General features: G+C 44.5%; 10 protein-coding genes across 10 annotated transcripts; 3 read left to right on the top strand and 7 right to left on the bottom strand.

Moving 5' to 3' along the window:
* Window positions 1–581: 581 nt before the first annotated feature.
* Window positions 582–3386, top strand: FA14DRAFT_124720 (HECT-domain-containing protein; the record flags this gene model as incomplete). The annotated part of the gene is made up of 1 exon (XM_025496658.1): window positions 582–3386. The coding sequence occupies one exon, from the start codon at window positions 582–584 to the stop codon at window positions 3384–3386; it is 2805 nt and encodes a 934-aa protein (XP_025354049.1).
* Window positions 3387–3791: 405 nt separating this feature from the next.
* FA14DRAFT_125436 (Metallo-dependent phosphatase) lies at window positions 3792–5771 on the bottom strand (the record flags this gene model as incomplete). Its single annotated transcript, XM_025496704.1, has 2 exons — window positions 3792–4099; window positions 4196–5771. 2 exons carry the CDS (start codon window positions 5769–5771, stop codon window positions 3792–3794), a joined length of 1884 nt encoding a protein of 627 aa, XP_025354048.1.
* Window positions 5772–6332: 561 nt separating this feature from the next.
* Window positions 6333–8741, bottom strand: FA14DRAFT_65016 (Cryptochrome/photolyase FAD-binding domain-containing protein). Its single transcript, XM_025502634.1, has 2 exons — window positions 8432–8741; window positions 6333–8370 (listed from the first exon to the last, which is right to left on the bottom strand). Exons 1-2 carry the CDS (start codon window positions 8549–8551, stop codon window positions 6391–6393), a joined length of 2100 nt encoding a protein of 699 aa, XP_025354047.1. The 5' UTR covers window positions 8552–8741; the 3' UTR covers window positions 6333–6390.
* Window positions 8742–8931: 190 nt separating this feature from the next.
* On the bottom strand, window positions 8932–10275 carry FA14DRAFT_165024 (ribosomal protein L7Ae; the record flags this gene model as incomplete). Its single annotated transcript, XM_025499926.1, has 2 exons — window positions 8932–9756; window positions 10273–10275. 2 exons carry the CDS (start codon window positions 10273–10275, stop codon window positions 8932–8934), a joined length of 828 nt encoding a protein of 275 aa, XP_025354046.1.
* A 2647-nt stretch (window positions 10276–12922) lies between these two features.
* Window positions 12923–13376, bottom strand: FA14DRAFT_65003 (uncharacterized protein). The gene has a single exon (XM_025502633.1). The coding sequence runs from the start codon at window positions 13284–13286 to the stop codon at window positions 13026–13028; it is 261 nt and encodes an 86-aa protein (XP_025354045.1). The 5' UTR covers window positions 13287–13376; the 3' UTR covers window positions 12923–13025.
* FA14DRAFT_161439 (uncharacterized protein) lies at window positions 13102–17641 on the bottom strand. Its single transcript, XM_025499123.1, has one exon. It carries the CDS (start codon window positions 17469–17471, stop codon window positions 13467–13469), a length of 4005 nt encoding a protein of 1334 aa, XP_025354044.1. The 5' UTR covers window positions 17472–17641; the 3' UTR covers window positions 13102–13466.
* Window positions 17642–18393: 752 nt separating this feature from the next.
* FA14DRAFT_173499 (uncharacterized protein) lies at window positions 18394–20637 on the top strand (the record flags this gene model as incomplete). Its single annotated transcript, XM_025500487.1, has 1 exon — window positions 18394–20637. The coding sequence occupies one exon, from the start codon at window positions 18394–18396 to the stop codon at window positions 20635–20637; it is 2244 nt and encodes a 747-aa protein (XP_025354043.1).
* A 106-nt stretch (window positions 20638–20743) lies between these two features.
* FA14DRAFT_136077 (uncharacterized protein) lies at window positions 20744–22390 on the bottom strand. The gene has a single exon (XM_025497016.1). The coding sequence runs from the start codon at window positions 22324–22326 to the stop codon at window positions 20815–20817; it is 1512 nt and encodes a 503-aa protein (XP_025354042.1). The 5' UTR covers window positions 22327–22390; the 3' UTR covers window positions 20744–20814.
* Window positions 22391–22503: 113 nt separating this feature from the next.
* FA14DRAFT_161438 (uncharacterized protein) lies at window positions 22504–23386 on the top strand. Its single transcript, XM_025499122.1, has one exon. The coding sequence runs from the start codon at window positions 22629–22631 to the stop codon at window positions 23307–23309; it is 681 nt and encodes a 226-aa protein (XP_025354041.1). The 5' UTR covers window positions 22504–22628; the 3' UTR covers window positions 23310–23386.
* Window positions 23380–23991, bottom strand: FA14DRAFT_180374 (uncharacterized protein; the record flags this gene model as incomplete). The annotated part of the gene is made up of 1 exon (XM_025501003.1): window positions 23380–23991. The coding sequence occupies one exon, from the start codon at window positions 23989–23991 to the stop codon at window positions 23380–23382; it is 612 nt and encodes a 203-aa protein (XP_025354040.1).
* Window positions 23992–24070: the final 79 nt, after the last annotated feature.

Raw genomic sequence — 24070 nt, 5'->3', positions numbered from 1 at the left:
CCCAACTAGCTCAACAAGCTAGGGATTCAAGAGCTCTTCGTCAAGAGATCAGAGCACGCCATATTGCCGCAACAAACATTCAAAGCTTGTTCCGCGGTAGAAAATCTGCTTCTCAAACCAGAGCATCACAAAGAGCAATCGCCATTGATTCATACCGGCAATTAGCAGCATCACCCTCATTCGAATCTTTCATTCAATATACAAGATGGGTGGCCACTGCAACAAGGAGAAGAGTTCTATATCAAAAGTACACCAAGTCGCGGCAAGATTCCTCAGGCCGCAAGCATCCATCTCTATCAGAAGCGGAAAAGAAGGCATTAGATATCGATGATGAGGTGCTGCTTCAATGGGCTTCTGTATCGATCAAATCAGCTAGCGAAGGTGCTCGCAGTCTGGTACAGCAACTTGCCGCTTCGAGCGATGAATCAGCTTTACTCTCCTTGCAGACGCTTCTGAAAAATATCTTGTTCCATCTAGAAAATCGATCCGATCCTGCACAAACTGCATATGGACCTTATATCGAAACGCTTTCGGTCCTTCTATCAGACGCAAAGTCTCCTGCTCAAGCTTCGACTGTACGTATGGCGAGCAGTTTGGTCCAATGGGGTCTATATCGCTCCCTCAGGTCTCACATTCTAGCATCACCTACCTCTCAGAAAGCACCCGGATCGAATTCGTCATCACCTGTTGCATTGGCATTAAAACCACTGGAATTGTTCTCTGCATCGAAACCTGGAAAGTCTGATTCACACAGCCCTCGATCAGATGTGATTCGTCAGTTCACACGCAGCTTTTTGTCTATCTCGAATCTTCCCAATCGGATACCTAGGACAACTTTGGTGCAATTGGTGGTCGGCTTACCAGTCGTTGAAGTTGCAGAAAGCATAACGCAGAATCATGTCAAAGCCTCAGATGATGTCGATTTGTTGGCAAACTTTGTTGCTCTTGCATGGAAGCGTATACCACACCTGCCTGACGGTGTGAGTCTTAAGGTATATTTGCTAGCATTGACTAAGCTGCAAGATGGTATTCCTCCTGGCGTTCTACGAACATTTGATAATGACAGTAGTACTTCGATCTTCGGTGTCGACGCAAGTGCTACCAAATGGAAAGGTAAAGGCAAGGTTAACGCCGCATCGAATGCCCTTGATTCTGCCACTCTTGCCAGATTACAAATCATCGTTTCTCAAGATCATCTGAGTGCCTTGCTTACCGCTTCAGCAAAGCATCCCACAAGCACTCGAGAGGCATTGTGTGCATTCTTGGCATCGTCCCTTCAGTCGTGGGATTCGCAGACGCAGGAGAAGATTCTTGCATGCGTCGCATATCGTTATGGTGGCTCTGCTACAGCTTCATCCTCTGCCCAATCTCGAGCACCTTCTACACATTCGATCGGTGGTCTGGTGAGAGAGTTATGGAGAGGTTGGATCCGTGGATCAAAGCTTGCCCGTGGATTGTCGAATGAAGCGCTGCAGGGCAGAAGGGCCTTGATCACAATCTTGAGTGATGAAACATTAAAGTCTGCATGGCCTTGCTTGATCGTTCTTTGTCATTTGTATTCGCGATCTTTGCTCACGATTGGAGACGATGAATTCTACCCGGACGAAGGCAGACACGCAACTAGCACAGCAGGCTCCAATGCTTCGGGAATGCGTAATCCGCTCACACTGGACGAAGTCATCACACTTTCTGGCTTATTGAGGAATCTTGCGTTTGCAATGTATTGGTTTGAAGGTACAGGTGGACCATTAAACGATCTCTCGCATAATAGCGTTGTTGGCATGGGCAAGATGGATTTGCTAAGCTTGCGTGACACCGTCACAAGACTCCTGCAACAACTTCACCAACGTGACAGTAGACGTAGATTTGCACCCGACAACCACTGGCTAATGAACAGCGAGCTCGACTTGAACAGCTTCATCCAAAGCGTCGTTATGGAAGAAGATGAATTGAACAAGAAACAGGATGAAGGTCTTACCGATGGTGGGGATACGATGGACGTTGAAGAAGATGAAGTAGATGAGATCGACAGGGATGATGAACCAATGGAAGAAGATGAGAATGATGCTTCATCAGCTGATCGTCCAGCGATCTCATCTCGATTGGCGAACCATAGACCTCTTGGATCTCGTAAACGTGGTCTCACTGCACGAAGTTTGGCATATCTCTCACCTCGTCTAGGAGTGTTGAACAATATCCCTTTTGTGATCCCATTCGAAGTGCGAGTAGAGATTTTCCATCAATTCACCGCTCTTGATTACGATCGATTGCGCAGATCTAGGGCGTACAACGGCCCTCTGCGTGATATCACAATTCGACGTGGAAGCGTTGCCGAAGATGGTTTCACACAACTCAATGGTCTTGGAGAAAATTTGAAACATCGAATTGCTATCAGATTCGTCGATCAATTTGGCATAGAAGAGAGCGGAATAGATGGAGGCGGCCTGTTCAAAGAGTTCTTGACAAGTTTGATCAAAGAAGCCTTTGATACAGATAGAGGTTTATGGAGTGCAACAGACGATCAACAGCTATACCCGAACCCTCATTCGTATGCCAAGCAAGATGACAACTTGCAGTGGTACAAATTCCTTGGAAGGGTGTTGGGAAAAGCACTGTATCAAGGTATCCTTGTGGATATTAATTTTGCCAGCTTTTTCTTGTCGAAATGGTTAGGACGTGGACATGGATATTTGGACGATTTGAGCGGCTTGGAAAGTTTGGACAAAGAAGTGTACCGCAATCTCTTGTGGCTCAAACATTACAACGGTGATGTAGAGAAAGACCTCACGCTTGATTTCACCGTTGCAGATGAAGAATTTGGCGAGAAGCGAATTCATGAATTGGTACCGAACGGTAGAAATATTCCAGTCACCCGGGAAAATAGATTGGAGTACATTTACCGCGTAAGCCATTACCGATTGAACGAGCAAATTCGTCAACAATCTGACGCTTTCTTATCCGGTTTGACGGATTTGATCGATTTACGCTGGCTCAGAATGTTGAATCGTGATGAGCTGCGAATCTTGATCAGCGGTACAGAAGGTGATATTGATTTGAAAGATTTACAAGCAAATACTGTTTTGGGTGGCTATCATGAAAAAGATCAAGTTATGGACTTCTTTTGGCGTTCTTTGGAAAGCTTTACACATGCTCAACGAAAAGCTTTTCTCAAATTTGCCACAAGTTGCCCTTCTCCACCTTTGCTTGGATTTCAACAACTTAATCCCAAATTCGGCATTCGACATGCTGGCGATGATACATCCCGTTTACCAACCGCTAGCACTTGTGTCAATTTGCTCAAACTCCCAAGGTACACTTCTTTCGAACAGTGTAGAGAAAAGCTTCTCTATGCCATCGAATCAGGTGCGGGATTCGATTTGAGTTGATTCTATAGACAAGATGTATATAAGCATTTGTATTCTTTCACTCAAATCTTTAGAAGAATCATTTTATTGGATGTCAATGTAGATGTATAATAGCATGCTAGTTGGAACGAAAATGATGGAGAATAGGAAGCCAGAAAAGCAAGCTAGCCATTCTTAGCGATTTGTAGAGATACACAAGGGATGTAGAAATGAATGAAAAAAGGTCTCTCTCTCTGTCTGTATGTGTTGTCAATCCAAAAAACGAGGCCGGGCGTTCTTGTATGATGTTGATTTGAAATTGTACATTGGTTTGAGAGGTGATGTTGGTGTGTGCATTTGCATTACAAATGCAGATGCGGGGAATCTTGCTTCGAAAGAAATATCTTTACGAAGTCTTTGTTCTCGAATCTGTTGTTTATAGCATGCTCATTGAGCACCTCCATATTCTTGCGAACCACGCTTTGGTGAAGTGATATCATCACTCATTTTTGATAATTGGCTATCTTCTCCCGTTTCTTCTCCGCTCAAAGCCTCCTTAATCATACTGACAGTACTCTCCAAACTTCTTCTTCTATTACTAGGACTACTGGTTGCAGTTGTACCCAAAGAGCTAGTACGTGAATGTCCACGACGATGACTGCCAGATCCCGATCCTGAAATCGGACTGCTTGGTGCACCACCGATAGATGGACTTGCTGGCGTTGATTCGGGCGTTGTTCCCCAACCGGTAAAGCCTGGCTTTTTCATCTTTCGAGGAGCAGCAGAAGCATCTTGCATGGGTGTGTCTCCTCCTGAGGCAGCTTCTTGTTCTTGGAGTAATTGTTGTTGACGGAAATATTCAGCAGCAGCAGCTGGATCATCAGCATCGATAAGATCTGGTGGCAAACGTTCGTTTTCGATATCGGACTTGCGTGCTTCATCGAAACCGTGAATGGCATCTTTGATACCTTCGCTTCCGCTTGCCAATTGTCCATATGGAAGCTTGCCTGTTCCGTTGGCCGATTTCAATTCGGATACACGTTCTGCCTCTTCACGCAACAATGCGAACACACGCGACATTCTTCCCACAGCCAAGATCTTGTTCTTGATCACTACTCTTCTCTCTGCTGCTTCTCCATCTTCATCTTCTCCGCTTTCCATTGGCTCGTTCATGACATCATCGTCATCATCTTCTTCTTCCAGCTCTTCCTTTGAGCAAATGTTCAAAATTGCTATCAGCATATCGGTAATCTTTTCACCAACAAAAGGCAAACTCCACGTGAAGACGTCCATAAAGTTGGGCAACCAATAGGGATGCGGTGTGCAGTTGAATTGACGAATGTTCATCACATTGTTTTCGTATTTGAGAACGGCAGCCTTGTTGTTGTATACGTCCAAGTAGTTCGGGGCTGAGAAGATGGTCATGACGGAAGGAAAACCTGTTGTTTTGGTCTTGCGATACATACGATAGCCTGCATCTTGTGCTTCGTGTGCTCGAATAATGGACAACAGATTATTTCTCTCGAGGAATTGACAAGCTGCTTGATATGTGAAAAAGTATGAACAACCTCGAACGTGATTGTGGATAAAGCTCTCGTTTGTCTTTTCTGCACCGAAATCTTCCAATGGATCTGCCCACAAAAGATCACACATAAGTCCGTGCGTTGGTGGCTCGCGGAATCTGTTGATGTTTCTGAGATCGTCCAATGTTTGCAATTCGGGTGATAGACCTCCATGAATGCACAAGAATTGCTTGTTCATAATTGCACCAAGAGGGAGCGTACAGAACGATTCCATGCATTCTTCATAAATTTGTTCAGAGTATTTGTGCTTGCACTCCAATTTGAATGTGAAATAATCTGTCAAGTGACGACATTCGTGATTTCCACGAAGCAGGAAAAGGGTATCGGGGTACCAAATCTTGAGCGCCCAAAGGTATAGAACACATTCTATGGAAAAGTATCCACGATCGACATAATCACCCAAGAATAAATATCTGGTCTCTGCTGGGTTGCCTCCGACTTCAAACAATTTCATCAAATCGAAGTATTGACCATGGATATCACCACAAACAGTGATTGGCGCGTCCACTTCGAGTAGATTTGGTTCATTACGCAAAATTTCCGTAGCCGTTCGAATGATATGTAAAGCTTGTTCGTCGGTTAAACGACCTTCGCGATAAAAGTGATTCTTCAAAAATGCGATATCAGGCTTTGTTGGATCTTGTCTTGACCAAAATTGTTCTTCTGTTGGCTTTAAGAAAGCGGGAGCTTGAACATCTTTGATCACACGTTCTTGCGTGGAAACTTGTGATCCATCTTCGGTAACGTGAATTGTAAAATCTACGTCTGTTGGTTCATTCTTTGTGGTGATTTGCACCAAGGCATTCTCCAGCCTTTGAAGCTTCTGTGATTGACCGGCTGACATTCTGGTGCAGAATACTTTCGCAAAAAGATTGAAGTGGGTGTAACACAGATAGATAAAGGCGATAATCTTTCGATCTTTGCCTGAAAGCCCCTAAAAATTGCAATTACTTCAAATTCCCGTACGTGTAAGAGTGTTGATAGGGATGTTACCTTGTATTGGTCGTAAGGGCAGCCTAAGTACTTGCTAAAAGGTCCTTTTGCCTTACCTTCTGTGAGTAGGTCGTCGTGAACAAGAAAGGAAGATTGTCACAATCGATTATGAGAAAGATGCACTTGTACGCCTCCGCCGTCAAAAGAGTCTAGAGAGAGAGTACCCGCTGTCGGCCGCGTAGTAGTACTGTTGGTCTCTGATTTGTGTGTGTGTGTGTATTACGCGCCCCCCAAGTGCTATTGCTTATGCACATCATAGCTTAAAAACAAATACAGGCTCGGTGCCCGAGTATTATTGATAGGCTGTCAATCACTAAGGCTCATGCACACATTTCGTCTAGGCCCTTGGCCTTCATCAGCGTACAGGCCCGCTAAGCATTTCAGCACACACACACGTGCTAATATCAATGATGACCGTGAACATATCAATAAGCAAATTGCACAGTAATTCTACATTATATGGGTACAATTCATGCCTTCTTTCCTCGCTTGGATGATGAATTTGACTTGGGCTTCTTTTCATCTTCAGCCTCACGCTTTGTGCCCCGTTTTTCATCCTCCTCCTCCTGTTCCTCCTCATGATCATGATCGTCTGTATTTTCAGGCTGAATCTCTTCTTCTTCGTCTTCATCTTTGCTCGCAGATGCTTTCTGGTCCTTCTTACCAGTAGCTCCTGTTGCTTCAACTCCAGCTTTTGCCCAATCTGGAATCTTGTTATTTGTGCCAGGATTCTCTTTGGGAGGTTGGGGATGTGATTCACCATGTTGTTTGCGTAGAATACCTTCTGCTTTGCCATCCAAAACTTCTTTTGATGTTCCATAATATTTAGCAGCATAAGCAGTTTTCATCCTATTAAGACAAACAGCCTTTTCTGCTTTCTCATCAAGAATCGGTAAAGGATAATCTTTTCCAATGATGCACTTTGCCTTCTTTTGTACTTCCAAAGGAGCAGTATGAGGTGCATAGATAAATTTGTCCGGGTAATCCTTCAGCTCCGGACAATACTTTCTGATCAAAGTTCCATGCGAATCATACTTTTGCGGGAATGTTGCCAATCCATAAACACGAAAGAATTGACTAAAGAACGCACTGCAAGATAACCACATCCAATTACCTGCATTCGCATTAGGATCCCAATCCAATAACCATTCTTCAAACATTTCCGCTCCACGTTCCCAACTGATCCAACATTGACCACGAGTCAAAAAAGATGCAAGACTATGTCTCATCAAATGATGACACCACCCTTGCAAGCGTAATTGACGAATACCTGCATCGATCCACGGGAAGCCCGTTTGGCCAGCTCGAAAGGCTTCTAATCGTTTTTCGCTCACTTCATCTCCTCTTGGACGAGGTTCGATCGGCTTACCGTCTTTGCCGTACTCTGTTGGCAAGTACCAATCCATATATCTGCTAATGGAATTTCCTCGGATATGCTGATATGCATCACCTACTGCAAACTCTGCACATGCATACATTTCTCTGAATAAGAGTTGTCCCTCCATATTCTCGGGGGGTGCCGTTTTGTTACCACCTTTGTATTCCTTTGCAGCGTCTATTGAATCATACCATATTTTGCGAATCGACAAACAACCAAATTTGAGGAAAGGCGACAATAGAGTCGTTGAAGGTTCAGTTGCATCACAGGAAGGAGAAGTTTTTGGCTTGGAGAATGTAGCCATATATCCTTTCTCCTTGCACTTTTCTTCTAATCTCCTGAGTGCTTCATTCTCGCCTCCAGGAACGGCAGCCTTTTCTTGTGCACCGCATGACTTTGGATCCATACCCAAGGAACCCAAAGTAGGAACAGTGAAATGTTCTTCCTTCTTTTGTTCAGGCGCATCAGGTCCATCTACGGTTTCATAACATGTCACCTTTCCATCTTTCTTCCTTTGACCTCCTAGTTCAGCGCTGTTCAAATCCACTTTTGGAGGTCCAGGTTTCTTGTGATATGTGGGCACGCCCTCCAAGGAAGTATGAATTTCTGCTAAGACAGATTGCAAATCTTTCGCTTCCTTTTTGCCGGGTAAAACAGGCGAAGGTATAGACTTTGGTGCTTCGATTGGTCTTGGCGGTTGAGGCATTGAAGAAACGATACCTTGCAATGTTTTCAAGCTTGTGATTGGCTTTCCGGTTGTGTTCTTTTTTACGATTTCTTCGATATCGTACAGATGATGTCCATTTTTCATCACAACCTTTACGCCTGCCTTTTCGGCCAATTTGATAACTTCTCTATCTCTATCCCTTGCATATCCGTTCACATCTTTTTCGAATACCAAATGACTGATCTTCCATCGTTTGAATAGTTCGGGCAATAAAAGTACCGGATCACCTCGAACAACGAATAATTGACTTTTGTTATTGACCTTATGGATGTTATCAGAAAGGGTTTGCATAGATTCCAGCAAGAATCTAAATCGATTCAATCCTACTCGATGTTTATAGATGTACTAGAGAGGCACGAGAAACAGTCAGCATTAAATCCTCTCATTCCAGCACCTTTCTACTCACATTCGGATCCCAACACCATAGAGGGAAGAATGCTTCAGGCTTCAAATCCAAAGCAGCCTGTAAGGCAGGACTATCATGAAGTCTCAAATCTGTTCGGAACCAGTAAATCACGCGTGACATTTTGCGGATGGATGATCAAGGGATGGTGGTAATCAAATAGTAAGCTTGATGACATGCATTCATCCTACCTTTTCTTCCCCATGATCTGCTGATCATGTCAGCAAGTCTACTTTCTCGATTGAGAAGAATGCCTTGATTAGTCAGTGGAGGCTTTTAGGCTAGCAGACCTGCATGAATGGAAAGGGCAGGCATATGCACTGTCATTGTTCTTCAACGCGACTATAGTCGAGCCTTAAAAGCACGCATGTCCTGTCATGTCATGTCATACACACACACACACACGGTCAAACAGTATCCTGCAATCTGAAAAGATGAAATTGATCGTACAAAGAGACATAATAGTGAACATGGTTAAATTTTGATAGATGCAATTAAAGCATCTATTGGGTGCCAACTGCTTGACCGGCTGCCTTGGCACGCTTGGCCAACATAGTAGCAGATTTGTTACCACGTACACCACCTCCCCAGTGACGACGAGATTCTTCGTATTTGTCCAAGTAGTTAGCCTTGGCAGCTTGAACCAATGTGGACAATTCACGTTCATCTTCAGAGCGAACGTCTTGGATTGCACAAACGGCGGCAGTCTTTTTGTGAACAAGAGTTCCCAAACGTGCCTTACCCTTGACAATGACGTATGGGATACCCATCTTACGGCACAAAGCGGGCAAGAAGACTACCAATTCAATTGGGTCAACGTCATCAGCAATGACGACCAAGTTGGCCTTCTTTGCTTCAACCAAAGCGACAATGTGGTTCAAACCATATTTGACAAACAATGGCTTCTTACCGTCAGCTTTGGGGTCAGCCTTCTTTCCGTCAGCGACATCCTTGGCAACGGCTGCCAAACGTTCCTTCTTTTCTTGCTTGGATTCAGGGCGGTACTTGTTCAACAATTTGAACAAGTTTGTGGCAGTGTTCTTGTCCAAAGCATTGCTGAATTGAGCAATGGCTGGGGGAACCTTGAGACGTTGGTTAAGGATAACACGTTGACGTTGGAGACGAACGTATTCGGGCCATTTGACGAATCTAGTCAAATCACGAGGGGGTTGGATGTCTTGACCGATTGCGAAAGAGCGGGAGCGCTTCTCGAAACGGGAGTCCTTTGGTGCCTTGGCGGCAGCCTTGGACTTGCCGTAAGGGTTGGCGGCTGGCTTCTTTGTTCCTTTAGTGGCCTTGGGCTGTAAGAAAAAGAGAAGAAAAGTTAGCTCTACCGTACATCTCTTAAAGGTCATTGGGGGTCATTGAGACGAGCAGATTGTTGATAGAAAGAACAACTTCAATGAAGTGCATCTTCCTTCTACTCGGATCTCTAAACAGGCACAGAAGGCCTCCCCCTAAAAAAGACGTGATCGTCACTGGGTATCGTAGATGAAAAGATAGATCGGAATAGATCTGCTTCTCGCAAGAACAAGATGTTCGATGCTTTCTCCGCCCTCGGATCAGCCAACGATGAGATCTACCATTAGCCTTAGCAAGAAATGCTGCTGACTCTCAGCAAGATCATAAACGAAGGCCACGCATAATAACTATGCACAAGATAGCACAGTATAAAACAGTGATCAATGTCAAAGATGGCGTACGTCCTTAATTGAATAGGTAGGAGCTGGATTCCTCTTGTATGAAATGCTGTCTTGTTGAGATCCGAGTCGAGTGAGACTACAAAAGTCTTTCTATCATCTTGCTCTGCTGCTGTCACAATGGCCGCCCATGTTGATGCGTACCATTTTGATATATGATCTTGATGTGAGTCGAAGGTGATTGGGAAGAAGGAGTGGTGCAAGTTCGATCGAGTTTAATTGTACCAGTGAATGCGCACCGCATAATTCCAGCTCTTGCTTTTTTACCGCAAGCAGCCTTTTTTTCTCTGCGGTCACGAGCTTTGCACTTGCTGATGTGAGCATTGTTTTACACGTGATTGATGTCCTTTCTCAAAGCAAATCCCTCTCGAACCTCTTTACTGGGTGACGCGTAATGTTTTTTCGTCGATTACGTGGGCGGAGAGTTGTTCAATAGGGCTGATTTTCAGGGCGAATGCTTCTCAAAGGCCTGCTTAGAACTTCGCGCTAATGCAATCTTGAAATTTTCCAACTGTTTGCAATAATTTGTTACATGATAATATATTTGCAGGTCACCAAAACGCTCCACTTCTTGATACCATCACTCAAAGAACTTTGAATCATGAGCGGTATTGCACCTCCAGGGCCGCCTCCCGCAAGGCCGGATGCCTCAACGTCTGCAATCTCGGCAACGGAGAATCCTTACCTAGCACACCTTCCGCAATCGGAAAGGTATACGAATGGTGATGCGAATGGATCCATAGATGCTTCTGCTGATGTATTCTCAGGTTTCATTCCTCGCAAAGTGACCGGAGAGCAAGTGCGTAAAGTGATGAATGGCAACGTTAATGCATTTGCTTCGCCATCTGCAAGACCTTATTCGCAAAAGTATAGAGACATTCTCGAAAAACGAAAAGCGCTACCAGTTTTTGCTCAAATGGATGAATTTTATGAGAAATATCATGAATCACAAATTATGGTCATGATCGGAGAAACTGGAAGTGGTAAAACGACGCAAATTCCACAATTCGTCGCTTATTCCGATTTAGCTCATCTACGCAAAGAGAAAGGTTCAGATGGCGTTGTGGCGCCAAAGATGATCGCATGTACTCAACCTCGTCGTGTGGCTGCAATGAGTGTAGCAAAACGTGTCGCAGAAGAAATGGATGTTTCTCTAGGAAAAGAGGTTGGTTATACCATCCGTTTCGAGGATGCAACCGAAAGAAAGACAACATTTTTGAAATACATGACAGATGGTATGTTATTGCGGGAGGCTATGAACGATCATAATTTGGAAAGATATGGAACTATTATCCTTGACGAAGCACACGAACGGACGTTGGCGACAGATATTCTTATGGGTCTTATAAAGGAGGTGGTGAAGAGGAGACCAGATTTAAAGATCATCGTGATGAGTGCAACATTGGATGCCCTAAAGTTCCAAAAGTACTTCAACGATGCACCTTTGCTACGAGTTCCAGGTCGGACGTTCCCTGTCGAAACCTTCTATACTCCTGAGCCGGAACCTGACTACCTGGAAGCTGCAATAAGAACAGTTCTTATGATTCATCAAGCAGAAGACGAAGGTGATATCCTAGTGTTCTTGACTGGTGAAGAAGAAATTGAAGATGCTTGTCGCAAAATTAGAGCGGAAGCAGACGATCTCGCCACCAAAGATCCAGATATGTGCGGGCCTCTTAAGGTGATTCCACTTTACTCCTCCCTTCCTCCCGCTCAACAGCAGAGGATTTTCGAAGCTGCACCTCCACCACTCAAGGAAGGGGGTCCACCTGGAAGAAAGGTGGTTGTGAGCACCAACGTTGCTGAGACATCTTTGACCATCGATGGTATTGTTTATGTCGTCGATCCAGGGTTCTCCAAGCAAAAGGTGTACAATCCACGTATCCGTGTAGAGTCTTTGCTCGTTTCGCCAATCTCTAAGGCCAGTGCACAACAACGAATGGGACGTGCCGGAAGAACAAAACCAGGAAAGTGTTTCCGTTTGTATACGGAAAAGGACTTTGTGAACGAATTGATCGAACAAACTTATCCTGAAATTCTACGAAGCAATTTGGCAAATACCGTGTTGGAATTGAAGAAGCTTGGTATCGATAATTTGGTCACGTTCGATTACATGGATCCACCAGCACCTGAAACGATTATTCGTGCATTGGAATTGCTCAACTATCTAGCAGCCTTTGACGATGATGGAAATTTGACGCCATTAGGAGAGATTATGGCTGAATTCCCTCTTGATCCTCAATTGGCAAAGATGCTGATCGTCAGTCCAGAATTCAAATGCTCAAATGAAATCCTCACAATTGCAGCAATGTTGTCCGTTCCAAATGTCTTCATGCGACCGAATGCACAAAGATCACAAGCAGATGCAGCCCATGCCGAATTTGCTCATCCGGATGGCGATCATTTGACGATGTTGAATGTTTATCATTCGTACAAGAACAATTGTGCCGACAATGCAACTGCATCCCAATGGTGCTGGCAGAACTATCTATCCTATCGTACCCTGCAACAAGCCGATAATGTTCGAGCACAATTGCAAAGAACGATGGAAAGATTTAATTTGGATTTGGTGAGCACATCGTATGAAGATAAGAATTATTACATCAACATTCGTAAAGCTTTGACCTGCGGTTTCTTCATGCAAGTCGCCTTTAAGGAAGGCGGCGGTGGTGGAAAAGGTTCGTATTTGACCATCAAAGATAATCAAATTGTCGCACCTCATCCAAGTACATCTATGGATCATATGCCACCTTTCTTGATTTATCATGAATTCGTTTTAACAACCCGAAACTTTATTCGTACGATCACAGAAGTTAAGCCTGAATGGCTTTTGGACTTTGCGCCTGCTTATTACGATCCTCGACAGGCAAATGATTTGTCCGGTGAAGTACGTCGGGTTATGGAAGGCTTGGTTGGTCAACAAGGCGTTGGACGTACAGGAAAGAAAGAAGATGGTCCGAGTAAAAAGAAGAAGAAGAGAGTTTGAGATGGGCTCTTTCTTTGTGTATTATAGTGCGAGCCGCAAGTCGCTCTTTTAGAGACGGTATTGCCTTTATAATAGATATTTGATGCATTGTCAAATGGTGTGTACGTGATACAAACAGCAAACAAGCAGCAAGAGAATAGAACAGGCCGAGCAGCTTAAATTCAATCAGCATTGTAGCTATCTATCCGGACATTCATATGAAGAGCTCACGATCACTTGGGTTCATGTGTTTCAGACTCGAACGAAAGGGTATGTCATTCTTTTCCAATAAGAAAGAGAGAGTAAAGTTTTACGAAACAAAATGAATGTGATTATGTGTGAGAGTAAAAGACAGTCACTAAAATTGGTGCTCTTACTTGCCTTTCCGACTTGCACTTCTTCCAACGACTTCCATACCTACAGGTAGAGGAATAGCAGGATTGTATCCGGAATTAGTAGGACCGGTAGACTTTTTCTTTTTCCTTTTGATCGAACCAGCCTTACTTCCTCCTCCTCCTCCTCCACTGGCTGGCTCTGATGGTTCTGATTTGCCCATTGCTTTTCCCCAACTTCTACTGATCGATCCGAAATTCCTTCTTGCGGCCGCATATGCATCCTCTCCTTCTCCGTCATTGTCTTCGTCACTGCTATCATCCGTTCTTGACATGCCAATTCGCGTTGACCATCCGGTACGTTCAGGCATTGCGCCCAAATCGATCGGACGTTCAGAATGCGCTGTAATGCGTGGAGGTGCAGGTGGTGGTGGAGCAATACGGCTGCTCAACTTGCTGCCTGAAGATTGTTGAGATCCGAATGCCTTTGGTGTATCTGCTGGTGGCGTTTCTGGTGGTAATTTTACGTCGGGAGCCATACGAACACTCTTTCTTCTGCTCACCGTACTACCAACACCACTTCCTTCTGGCGATCGTTCGTTTCCATCACCTCCATGAGCGGCATGCAAGTGACTATTGCTTAAAATCGAAGCTGGTTGCTTGGTGGCTGTTGCAGTAGATGTTCCAGTATGCTGATGATCGATCGCTTTGGCGGGTGTGTCGACAGGCTTAGCAGGTCTGATGATCTCCTCCTCGTCACTGCTGCTATCGCTCAATGGAATATCTCCAGAATAGCTTCTACTCAATTTCGGAGGGACATGAGTTGCCAATGTTTTTGCAGGCTCTTCAGCTGGAGGCTGCTGCTTCTGTTGTTGTTGGGGAGGTGGGATATTCTTCGGACCCAGAACTCCTCCTCCCACAGAAGCACGAGCGACAGTGGTTCTTGTCACGCCTTCAGGTTGACCTGCAACCTTCTTTGCATCGTCATTTTCTCCGGTTGACATGAATTCATGGTATGCCTTTCTTTCATTTGGTGTCAAAAGTGGTTCTCCATTACTAAAGGTAGGTACGCCTTCCTTCTGTGGTGTGCTAACTTTTCCTTTTCCTCCATTATCGGTAAGTTCAACCCTGAACGGTTCAGAAGCAGGCATATCGATCCTCGGCAATGCAGTTCGGGGTACTTTTACCGTTCCTTCATCTTTGCTCGAATCTCCTTCATTGAGTGAAGAGAAGTTCAATCTGCCAGTGCCATCGATATTCTTGTCTTGCTCGAGACTCAAAAGGGAGGAAGGGTTAGAGGCAACCGAATTTGATCCACCTTGTTTGTCCAACAACGTTGATGCAGGTGGAGGAGCTGAGATTGGTGCAGGAATGCTGGGCAGGATTGGTGCTCCTGTTGACATGGTACTTCCCGAACGAGTAAGGTCAGTTCCCTGCTTCAAGGCCGGCTTCAAAGGAGGACTCATCGTTCTGGACGGTTGCGGAACATGTTTGGGTGGTTCACTTGTGGAAGTAGCTTGTGGTTTTGGAGTAGCAGCTTTGGGTGTTTGACCGGTAACAGCATGTCTTGCCGTTGGCTTGACAGGTGCTGCCGGTGTGGCGCTCGGCTTGCTTTCTTCTTCCTCGTTCACATTGCTCTTGGCGACCCAATTACTTGTTGCAAATTTGCCTGAAGGATCAATTGAACTCATTGCACCTACTTTATTGCCATGTCCATGGATTTGCTGCGTTGACATAGCACTCAACCTTTTCGAGCTTCGTCTAGCCAAAGTGTCCTTTTCCTTCTCCTTCTCCTTTGTTCCTCGCATTGCGCCGTAATTCAAGCTATCACTTCTACGAACACCACTAGAAGCATCACCAGTCACAATCACCGAATTGCGAGATCCTGCAGTTGCAAGAGGTTTTGAGCGTGTTGATTGCGTGCCAATCTCGCTACCTCCATCATTCGAAGCTATGCTCTTTACTTTCTTCTTCTTTTTCTTCGAGGGCGTTGTGGAGATCATCGTTGAAGATCTTGAGAGGCCTTCAGGAGCGGATGCATGACCGACCATACTTTCTGGTCTCTTTTTCTCTTCTGCTTCTTGATGTGCTTTCCAGCTCATTGGACCGGCATTGATCGTTGCACTTGGTGTCCTGCGTAACGATGCAGGTCGCTTGATGAGACTTTTACTCGTTCCAATGTCGGAATTGGACTTTTGCGTTTGCCATAAAGGTGGTCCTTTGTTGACATTACGCACCAACTTTCGCTCGTCGACCTGTTCTTCGTCACTGCTATCTTCTTGCGTTGGGACTAGAGGCTTACTGAGAGCACTTTGTCTTCTCTGCAATGATGATGGATCGTGCACTTTGTAGTTGCTCCGAATATTTGCATCCGTTCTGGTATCCCATTGAGAGCTACTTCTTTTTGGTCGAGCGTCAATGCTTGAAGATGTTCGTGATTCTTCATTCTTTGGATCACCTCTGAATAGACGACCCATTTTTCCAAAGATGCTTGTTTTCCTATTACCACTCAAACGGCTTGCTTTTGCAGTACCGTCGTCGGAGCTATGTCCATCTTCCTCCCTTTTATATTGATTGCGCGACGTCCAATCGCTGCCGCCTCCACGATGGGCAACAGTCCTTCTTTGCTCTTCTTCATCAGAAGAATCCTCTTGAGCGCCAGATGCTCCTGGCATGTATAATTTAGGGGCGGTTGGAATTGGTGCAAGATTGACACCATTGCTATTCAATCTGGGCGCGGTGGGGATGGGAGGCATGGATACGTAATTGAGTTGATTAGGATTGTTGCGCACTGAATCTTCCGCCTCTGTTCGCTTTGACTTCTTGATTGTTGAATTGCGTGACAATCTCTTGCTTTCGTCTTTGGCCGGTGGTGTGGGTGCAGGTGTGGCAGATTGGATGTTGTTCATGTCTGGACTGGCGTTGTAGTGTTGAGCATCATTGTTACGTGAAGAGTGAACAGGAAACATATGTGGTACAAAATCGGCTTCCGTACCCGCTCTCATATCCAATTGATGTGGAGCTGGCAAAACGGAGCCGACGCCTTGATGAACCATTACTGGCTGCGCATTCTCACCTTGTCCACCGCCGAATGACCTCCGCCAATCTTCTTCATCGCTGTCGTATTCTTCTGGGTTGCCGTTATTTTGCTGTTGTGCAACGTGATTTCCATCACCTTCTGCTATAACACCAAAAGGAGCATTGTACATCATCGAATCGCGATTATGGTTCGGTTGATAGACCTGGGACGCAGATTGCGAAGGTGTGACTGATGAATTCTCAAAGTTTGGATGATTGACAGCGTATTGATCGTCTGCACCTTGGTTGTATTGATGATGATACTGATGGTACGGATGCAAAGTGTCTTGTGTCATACCTTGTTGATGTTGAAGAGTGGATTCATCATAAGGTTCGATTGGGCTCATGGGCATCTGATAAGCTGTACTGTCAAATTGATCGAGCAAAAGGATTGCCTCTTTAGCAGCATCAACCATTGCAGCACCGGCATCACCCATGGTCTTCATGCGCATGGTTAAAGCTTCTTTGAACGTTCTTCTTTTCACTCCAACCAGAGCAGCTTCTTCAACAGTCAAAACTTCTTCGCATGCAGCCAATTCACGTTGTGCTTTTGCAACTTTTTCTGCTCTTTCTTCTGGTGATTTCTTGCTGGATGCACTTGCACTCTTTTGACTTGCTTTGATCAATCGGCTTACCAAGATGTCCCGATCACGAAAAACGGTTCGAATTGATGCTTCACGATCAGCAACATCTTTCAAAGCAGCACGATAACCTTCAATTGCAGCAACATGCGTACTTTGCACATCTGCACAAGCACTCAAAAGATTTGCAAGCCTTCCACTTGCATCTGCCACATCTGGTGCTTCACTCGTTCCCCAAGCGGATAAAGATGAACTTGCACCATGAGCAGCATTTACGCTTGAACGTAGATGAGTGATATAATTACGTTCTGCTTTGATTAGATTGCTCAGTAATCTTGAATCGCTCGGTGCCACATGGCGAGTTGCAAAAGCGCCTCCCACGTCCATCTTTGGGGTTTAATTCCGATTTACTGGAGAAGGTCTTCTCCGCGTGGGGATGAGGTGTGGAGTTTTTCGATTGACTTTATTATTTTTCTTGAGAGAAGGATTGAATTTCTCTCACAGTCATTCAAAAGGAAAGAGGACAAAGGAAGTAGGTAACAATTGATGGAATGATGTTTAGGTGAGTAGAAGAGTGGATTCCATAACATGGTATGTGTTCTCGTAATTCATGGCGCCCCACGAAAGAAAGGCACACGTGTACGGGCACTAGACAAGTGTAACAATTGCATTTTACTCTTCCGACGTGTTACCCTGTGGAGGGTTTTTACGCTTGTGTGGTGAATTGTCATTAGAAAAGACTATGCATTGATTAGCGCACAAAGGAATCCTAATAGGATAACAAAACGAATATGGAAGTTGAAGCCGGCCAGGGAGGGGCATGCAGAAGGACAAGTTATATAATGTATATTCATCAATTTGCTATTACAAATAAATGTTATATTCTTCAAGCCTTGATATCACACCGAGAATCACTCTTTAAAGCCCTTCCACGTGAGCGTGTCACTTCTTTAAGTCAACGCGCTGCTTGGGTTTAGGCATAATGAGAAGAAACCTATCACGGTATCGATGCAGTGCTGCTCTAGCGCATTTCCCGAAAAAAAGATGATTGATGACTGGAACATTCACAACTATCATCACTGACATTCTCATTATCAGCATCACACCCTTTGGAATAATAACGGCGGACATCAACAAAGTAAATCACACCCTCTCCTTTTCCTATTCAACGTAAAATATATTCAAACGATAACAGAGATGAAATCCCGGTGACAGATTCGACGCTCAAATTAGAGCTTTCACTTTTCAAAATAAGAAAGTTCCACTTAATTCATTTCAATCTGTCTTGCTGGCAATAACTGTGTGCAAGATGGAGACTGAAGAGAATAACTTACAGCAGCAGGCACATGTCCAAAACCCAATCGCGTGCGACAGCAACGACATCACAAGGCAAACAGAAAATGGCACACATCAAAATATAGCTAAAGCTCTTTCAAAACTTTCCGTTCAAAATGAGAAAGTTGAAAACGAGTCCAACGAACAATCTCTACCACCATCTGCTTCATCAAGCTCCAAAGCACAAACAGAAGACACAATGAATTCAACGAATGAACAAGTAGATCCAGCTTTGGTAGAGGCAATGCGTGTGCCTCGTGATAAAGTGTTCATTCGCAAATATGAGAAAGAGATGGAAGATCAAATTCGCAATACTCAGGTCATTCAATGGGAGCTCCCTTTAATGAACACTTACCAACGCATGCTTGTTCATCGAATCGCAGATCATTATGGATTAGGTCATTCTCTTGATCCGACGACAAGACAGGTTACCCTTGTAAAGAAGGAAAGCACTCAAATTCCTGAAGTCTTGGTCTCAGTCTTGGCAGCAAAAGAACGTTTATCAGATCCAGTCGATTTTCCACCTTTGCATAACAGCCTTTCCGGTCAAAGTACACCTGCAAGTGGATCTACACCCGCACAACGAGAACCACCGACTGGGGTCCGTATCATGCTTCGTGAAGCTGGGAGCAATCGATCGGGATCTAGAAATGGCAGCAATACACCAGACGATGGCAATGGATCCCGCAAAGATAATAAAAACAAAACGATGCAAGAAAGAGAAGCATCTTATAAAGAAGCACGCGAGAGAATCTTTGGAAAGGAGGAAGCCAAGGAAACGAATTCTGAGGCAACAGAGCGTCCCAGTAGCAACGCTCCTTGTCTTGATCGAAAAGACTTGAAGAATGTTGGATTATCGCGTTCCAGTTCACCTTCTTTCAGCAGTGGAAGTACTGTCACACCACGTAAAGCAACGTCGCATGATGAGAGCGGTACGGCTTCATCGTCAGAATATCCTCCTCAAAATGCACCTGTCAGTCATCTGCCCATTTCTTATCCTTACTCCACTGGAGGTTGGCAAGGCATGCAAGTCGATGCTTATGGAAGACCTTTTCAGCCGCAAGCCTGGCCTCCCATTCAAGCGCAGTATGCATATGATCCTCAGGCTCCTTCCTTCCCATCTCCATATGCCGACAATGCGAGCATCAGTAGTCGGTCTACAAGTATTAGCACGAGCACAGAGGGTGCAGGAAGTGCTAATAGTAGTATAAGCGAGCAATTTGCTTCCCCACAACCTGGACAATCCAATTATAGCACATCGTCTTTACTCAATTCGGCAATGATGCAAGGAAGATCGCAATCGGCATCTCCTATTTCACCATTTGTGCCTCGAACGCAAACATCCTCCGGCAATAGTACACCAGGTGGCTCTTATGCTTATCCTCAATCTGCTACCTCACCACCACAAAGCGCTCCATGGGGAACAACTGGTCAACCCTATTATGGTCATTTGAATTATTCAACACCACCAAGTCCGATGGACAACAATAGAAATCAATATATTGCGGCAAATTCCTATGTAAATCCCAATGGTGCTAATGGACAATACAATCCGGGTTACCTTCGTCAGTCTATGCAAGGCAATGGAGCATGGTCACATGCTGTACCACAAGGCACGCATTTTGGCAATGTTCCAGCTCAACAAATGCCACAGCAAGATCCGTACATGGGCACCGGTCGTGGACGTGGAAGGGTCAGTCAAGGAAGTGAACGCGGTCTCTATGACCCTAACAAACCACCGACACCAAAGAGTGCATCTTCAACATCTAGCAATAGACATTCATTGGGGAAAAGCTCCTCTGCAGCAGCGGTACTAGAGAATGGTTTAAATCAACACAGGATGTCTGGCTCTTCAGGAATGAGCACACCTATTTCCTCCAGGGCTATAACACCTAACAATGATCAATTGCGAAGGTCTTCCTCGTCGAATACACGAAATGGGCATCCAGCCCCTCCAGCAACAGGTTCTACCAGCAGTTTATCAAGCATAAGTTCGATCAATCATCCTTCCTTACCTGCACGTCCGAATTGGGTGACGAGACAGAGCGGTTCTTCGCAATCAGTACAAAGCAATGTGACCGAAATCGAAGTCAGCAATGCAGAAAGCACGAATGGAAATGGAATCACATCAAATGCAGACAATGCTGGAGTGACCGAAATAAACCGAGCTGACCTCAATGGCCAGGAGACAAGCGGGAAAGGTATAAAAGAACTTTAGAGCAATATTAAAAATAATATCTATCTGTAACAATGTACTACCTACTCTTATGCTCAAGTCATTATCACATATCTCATAATGCGCAAAAGCTAGAATGCGCCACTTTCAATGTACTCTTGCAATATACAATATTCATTCATATTATGCCCAATATATACAATTGTGATCGCAGTTCTTCTATTTTCCAGTCTCATCACGTACTTCACTACTGCTGAAATTCAAGATTCCTGCTTGATCCAATTTGCCTACAATCTCTTCTGCTTCTTCAACTTTCATCGATCCAAGAATCTTGTTCACCTCTTCGAGTGATTTGGATTCCAATGCTTTTCTGAAATTTTCAGGGAAAGATTGATACATATCCCATCTTTGTTGTAAAACGGCACGAACTTGCTCAACGTCCATCTTTTCGGCCAATTCAGCATCTAATTCAATCTTTTCCGGTGGTGGTCCTTCAGGCACTTCGAAAGAGATGACAGTGTTTGGATCTTCGGCTACCAATTGAATTTGTTCTTCTCCGACTCCTGTACCTGATTCGCCCGTACTTCCTTGTTCGGATTGAATGGCTTTACAACGTTCAGCAATACGAGTGTACGTACTCAAAACGTCATTGAAATACACCACAGCCGCCTTTCCACCGGAACCACGCATACGTTGAAAGAATAAATTAACACCATCTTTGCCCAATTTGTTGCAATATTGAACCAATAATCCTTTTTCGACACACTTTCGCGATAATGCACCTTCTCCACGCATTTGTGCTTGGAATGCTTCTACAAGTAGAGCGTCTGTTGCATTTGTGTCTTCACGAATGATTTCTTTGTGTTTTGATAAATGTTGAACAGCAATATCGAAAGGCTCTGCTTTCACATCACGCATCGGGTTAAAGGTAGGCGGTAGCGATGCTGCTGTGAGCGGTAGGTTAGGCAAGCAGCTTGGTAATTTAGCGAAAGCAGCCACAGATGGAAGAAGTGTGGGTAGCTCTTCGTCATCGTCATCATCGCCGCCAGTCTTCTTCTGCACCTGACCCGATGGTGCAGCTGCTGAGCTTGATCCGGAATTTAGCGTCTCGATACTTGTCTCTTTGGTCTTGCCTTTGGATTTGGATGACGATGCAATCTCTTCCTCTTTCTCTTTGTTCACATATCCAGAAGACCATCCTTCCCGTATTCCATCGCTGGTAATTTTGCGTTTATCTTCTTGCTCGAATTTATCGATGTTGCTGATGACTTCTTTTTGCCTTTCGGAGAGTTTGCCTTGATGTTCTTTCAGCTTTTCAACGAGTGCTGCATCTAGTTCTTCGCCTTGCTTCCCTTTTACAGATTCTTCATCCTTGATTTGCAAAAGGAGAGATAGCATCATATCGTCCGAAGTAGGACCTTCTGGACCATCTTTATTTCCACGTTCTGCTCTCCCTGCTGTTAATCTAGATACTTCTCTAGAATAGAAAGTGCTTCCTTCTGCGATTGTTGATTTGGTCACTTCATCCAACATTGGCTTTAAGGTATCATTGATCTCTCTTTCGGCTTTCAAATTTAGTAAATCTTGTTTTCGCACATCACGTTTTTCATGAATATCACGTTGTTTCCAACGAATGAATGACTTTTTGTCCACGTTTGGATGTACTTCAACATCGCTATCGTCTGATAATTCAAGATTGTCCCACTTTGAATAATTCAGTTTGCCAACCATTTTTACGATTTGAGAATTGGTGATGGTGATGAAATAATGATTGAATGTATGCACCAGAAAGTGTTGGACTCTGGTCTTCCAAAGGGATCCATAGGTTAATTAACGTGGAGCCAAAAATGCATTAAAAGTACCGTGCACAGCAAGCACTCTTAACGAGCCAAGTCACGTGTATTTGTAAGCCTGAGTGAAAATATTCCAATTCTTCCTTGTAGTGGTGAGCAATTGCATATCATGATCATCATCGTACTACTGTCATCAGAAGCATCTGCTTAGGCATAAACGGCTACAAATATACCAACAGCATGCTATCAGCACTCACACAAAGTCTAGGGCGACTCTCACTAAGAACCGCGAGCCCGGCTTCGTCCAACATCGGCGCATCTACTTCCTCTAATTTGTCCCTCTTTCGAACCGGTAATGCTTCATCATCATGGCCACAACAGCAGATGCGATTCAAATCTCAATTAGCACCAAGGAGAACTAAGTACCGTAAAGCACATAAAGGAAGAGTACCGTTGGCTATCGGAGGATCCTTGAAAGGCACAACGTTGAACGATGGAATGTATGGAATTCGTCTTTTGGAACCAGCGAGATTATCCGCCAAACAGCTACAATCTGCCGAGACAGCATTAAAGAGAAAGCTCAAGGCTATAAAAGGAGCACAAGTATTCTTGCGTGTGTTTCCCGATATTCCCGTTTGCGTAAAAGGTAATGAAACTCGTATGGGTAAAGGAAAAGGATCTTTTGAATTTTGGGCATGCAGAGCTACAATTGGAAAAGTAATCTTTGAAATTGGAGGACCGGTAGAAATTCGACCAGAAATAGCAAAAGAAGCATTAAAGCTCGCAGCAGTCAAATTGCCGGTAAAGAGCGAATTTATAACGAGGGAATCAGCACCAAGATTGGGACAGATTGTCGAGCAAACTATTCCACCTGGATCAGCCGTTGGACATGGTGGATCTGGAGTCGTTACTTCTGCATGATTACCTTGAATCCTGGATATGTATGAATAGATATAATTACACTTTCTCACCTTCAAACACTCGATCTACATCAAATAGCCTGATCGTCATGATTTTGCTCCGAATGTGCTTGCTTCAGCGCTTGAGTCTGAGCTACTCTCTCTCTTATTCTCTGCACTGAAGCTTTTTGAACCATTCTTCTCTTTTTGCGGTGGTCCAAAGCTCTTTGTTGTTCTTCTACAGGTACCTTTTCCCCTCTAGACATCTTCTTGAACGTTTCGGCAACTTCTTGCTCTTTTTTAGAATTACGACCTCCAAATCTGCTGACTCGCTTGAGATAATGCTCGTGATGATAAGCCTTTACATGTTCTTGTGCTGCTTGTCGGTCACCTCCGTTTGCGTCTTCCAACTTTTTGATCCATTTTGATTTCGATCGTAATTCGATCTCACGACGATGTTTTGCGTAAGCCGGATCGAGTTTTTTCCTTTCTTGACGTTTTGCACTTTGTCTTGCATTGTAAATCTTTTTCATCTCTTTCGTCAATGATTTTGGTAAATCTGTTTCTTCTCTGCTCTCTAGTGGTGCCTCTGCAGGTGGCGGTAGATTCAAGTCGATATCCAAACCTTTCTGTTGCACTTTCCCACCAATGCCGCCTTTTGGTTTGACTGGGGTGCTAGTGACCTCCAAAAGAAGCAATAGCATGCTTGCTAGAAACCAAGACATTAAAGCTCGAGAGGACATCATATTTATGTGGGATGGATAAGATGCGGTTCATCAATTC

Source organism: Meira miltonrushii (assembly GCF_003144205.1).
Source record: "Meira miltonrushii strain MCA 3882 unplaced genomic scaffold FA14scaffold_3, whole genome shotgun sequence".
NCBI classification, from domain to species: domain Eukaryota; kingdom Fungi; phylum Basidiomycota; class Exobasidiomycetes; order Exobasidiales; family Brachybasidiaceae; genus Meira; species Meira miltonrushii.
The sequence above is the reverse complement of the archived record's forward strand: the minus strand, read 5'-3'. Positions and strand labels throughout refer to the sequence as shown.

Excerpts from the sequence above, each read along its gene's own strand:
- FA14DRAFT_161439 (XM_025499123.1), bottom strand. The coding sequence starts at position 17,471 with ATGGACGTGGGAGGCGCTTTTGCAACTCGCCATGTGGCACCGAGCGAT.
- FA14DRAFT_65016 (XM_025502634.1), bottom strand. The coding sequence starts at position 8,551 with ATGTCACGCGTGATTTACTGGTTCCGAACAGATTTGAGACTTCATGAT. Across the intron at positions 8,371-8,431 it reads TATGGTGTTGGGATCCGAAT|TACATCTATAAACATCGAGT; the intron begins GTGAGTAGAAAG and ends GTGCCTCTCTAG.
- FA14DRAFT_65003 (XM_025502633.1), bottom strand. The coding sequence starts at position 13,286 with ATGCTGATTGAATTTAAGCTGCTCGGCCTGTTCTATTCTCTTGCTGCT.
- FA14DRAFT_161438 (XM_025499122.1), top strand. The coding sequence starts at position 22,629 with ATGCTATCAGCACTCACACAAAGTCTAGGGCGACTCTCACTAAGAACC.
- FA14DRAFT_136077 (XM_025497016.1), bottom strand. The coding sequence starts at position 22,326 with ATGGTTGGCAAACTGAATTATTCAAAGTGGGACAATCTTGAATTATCA.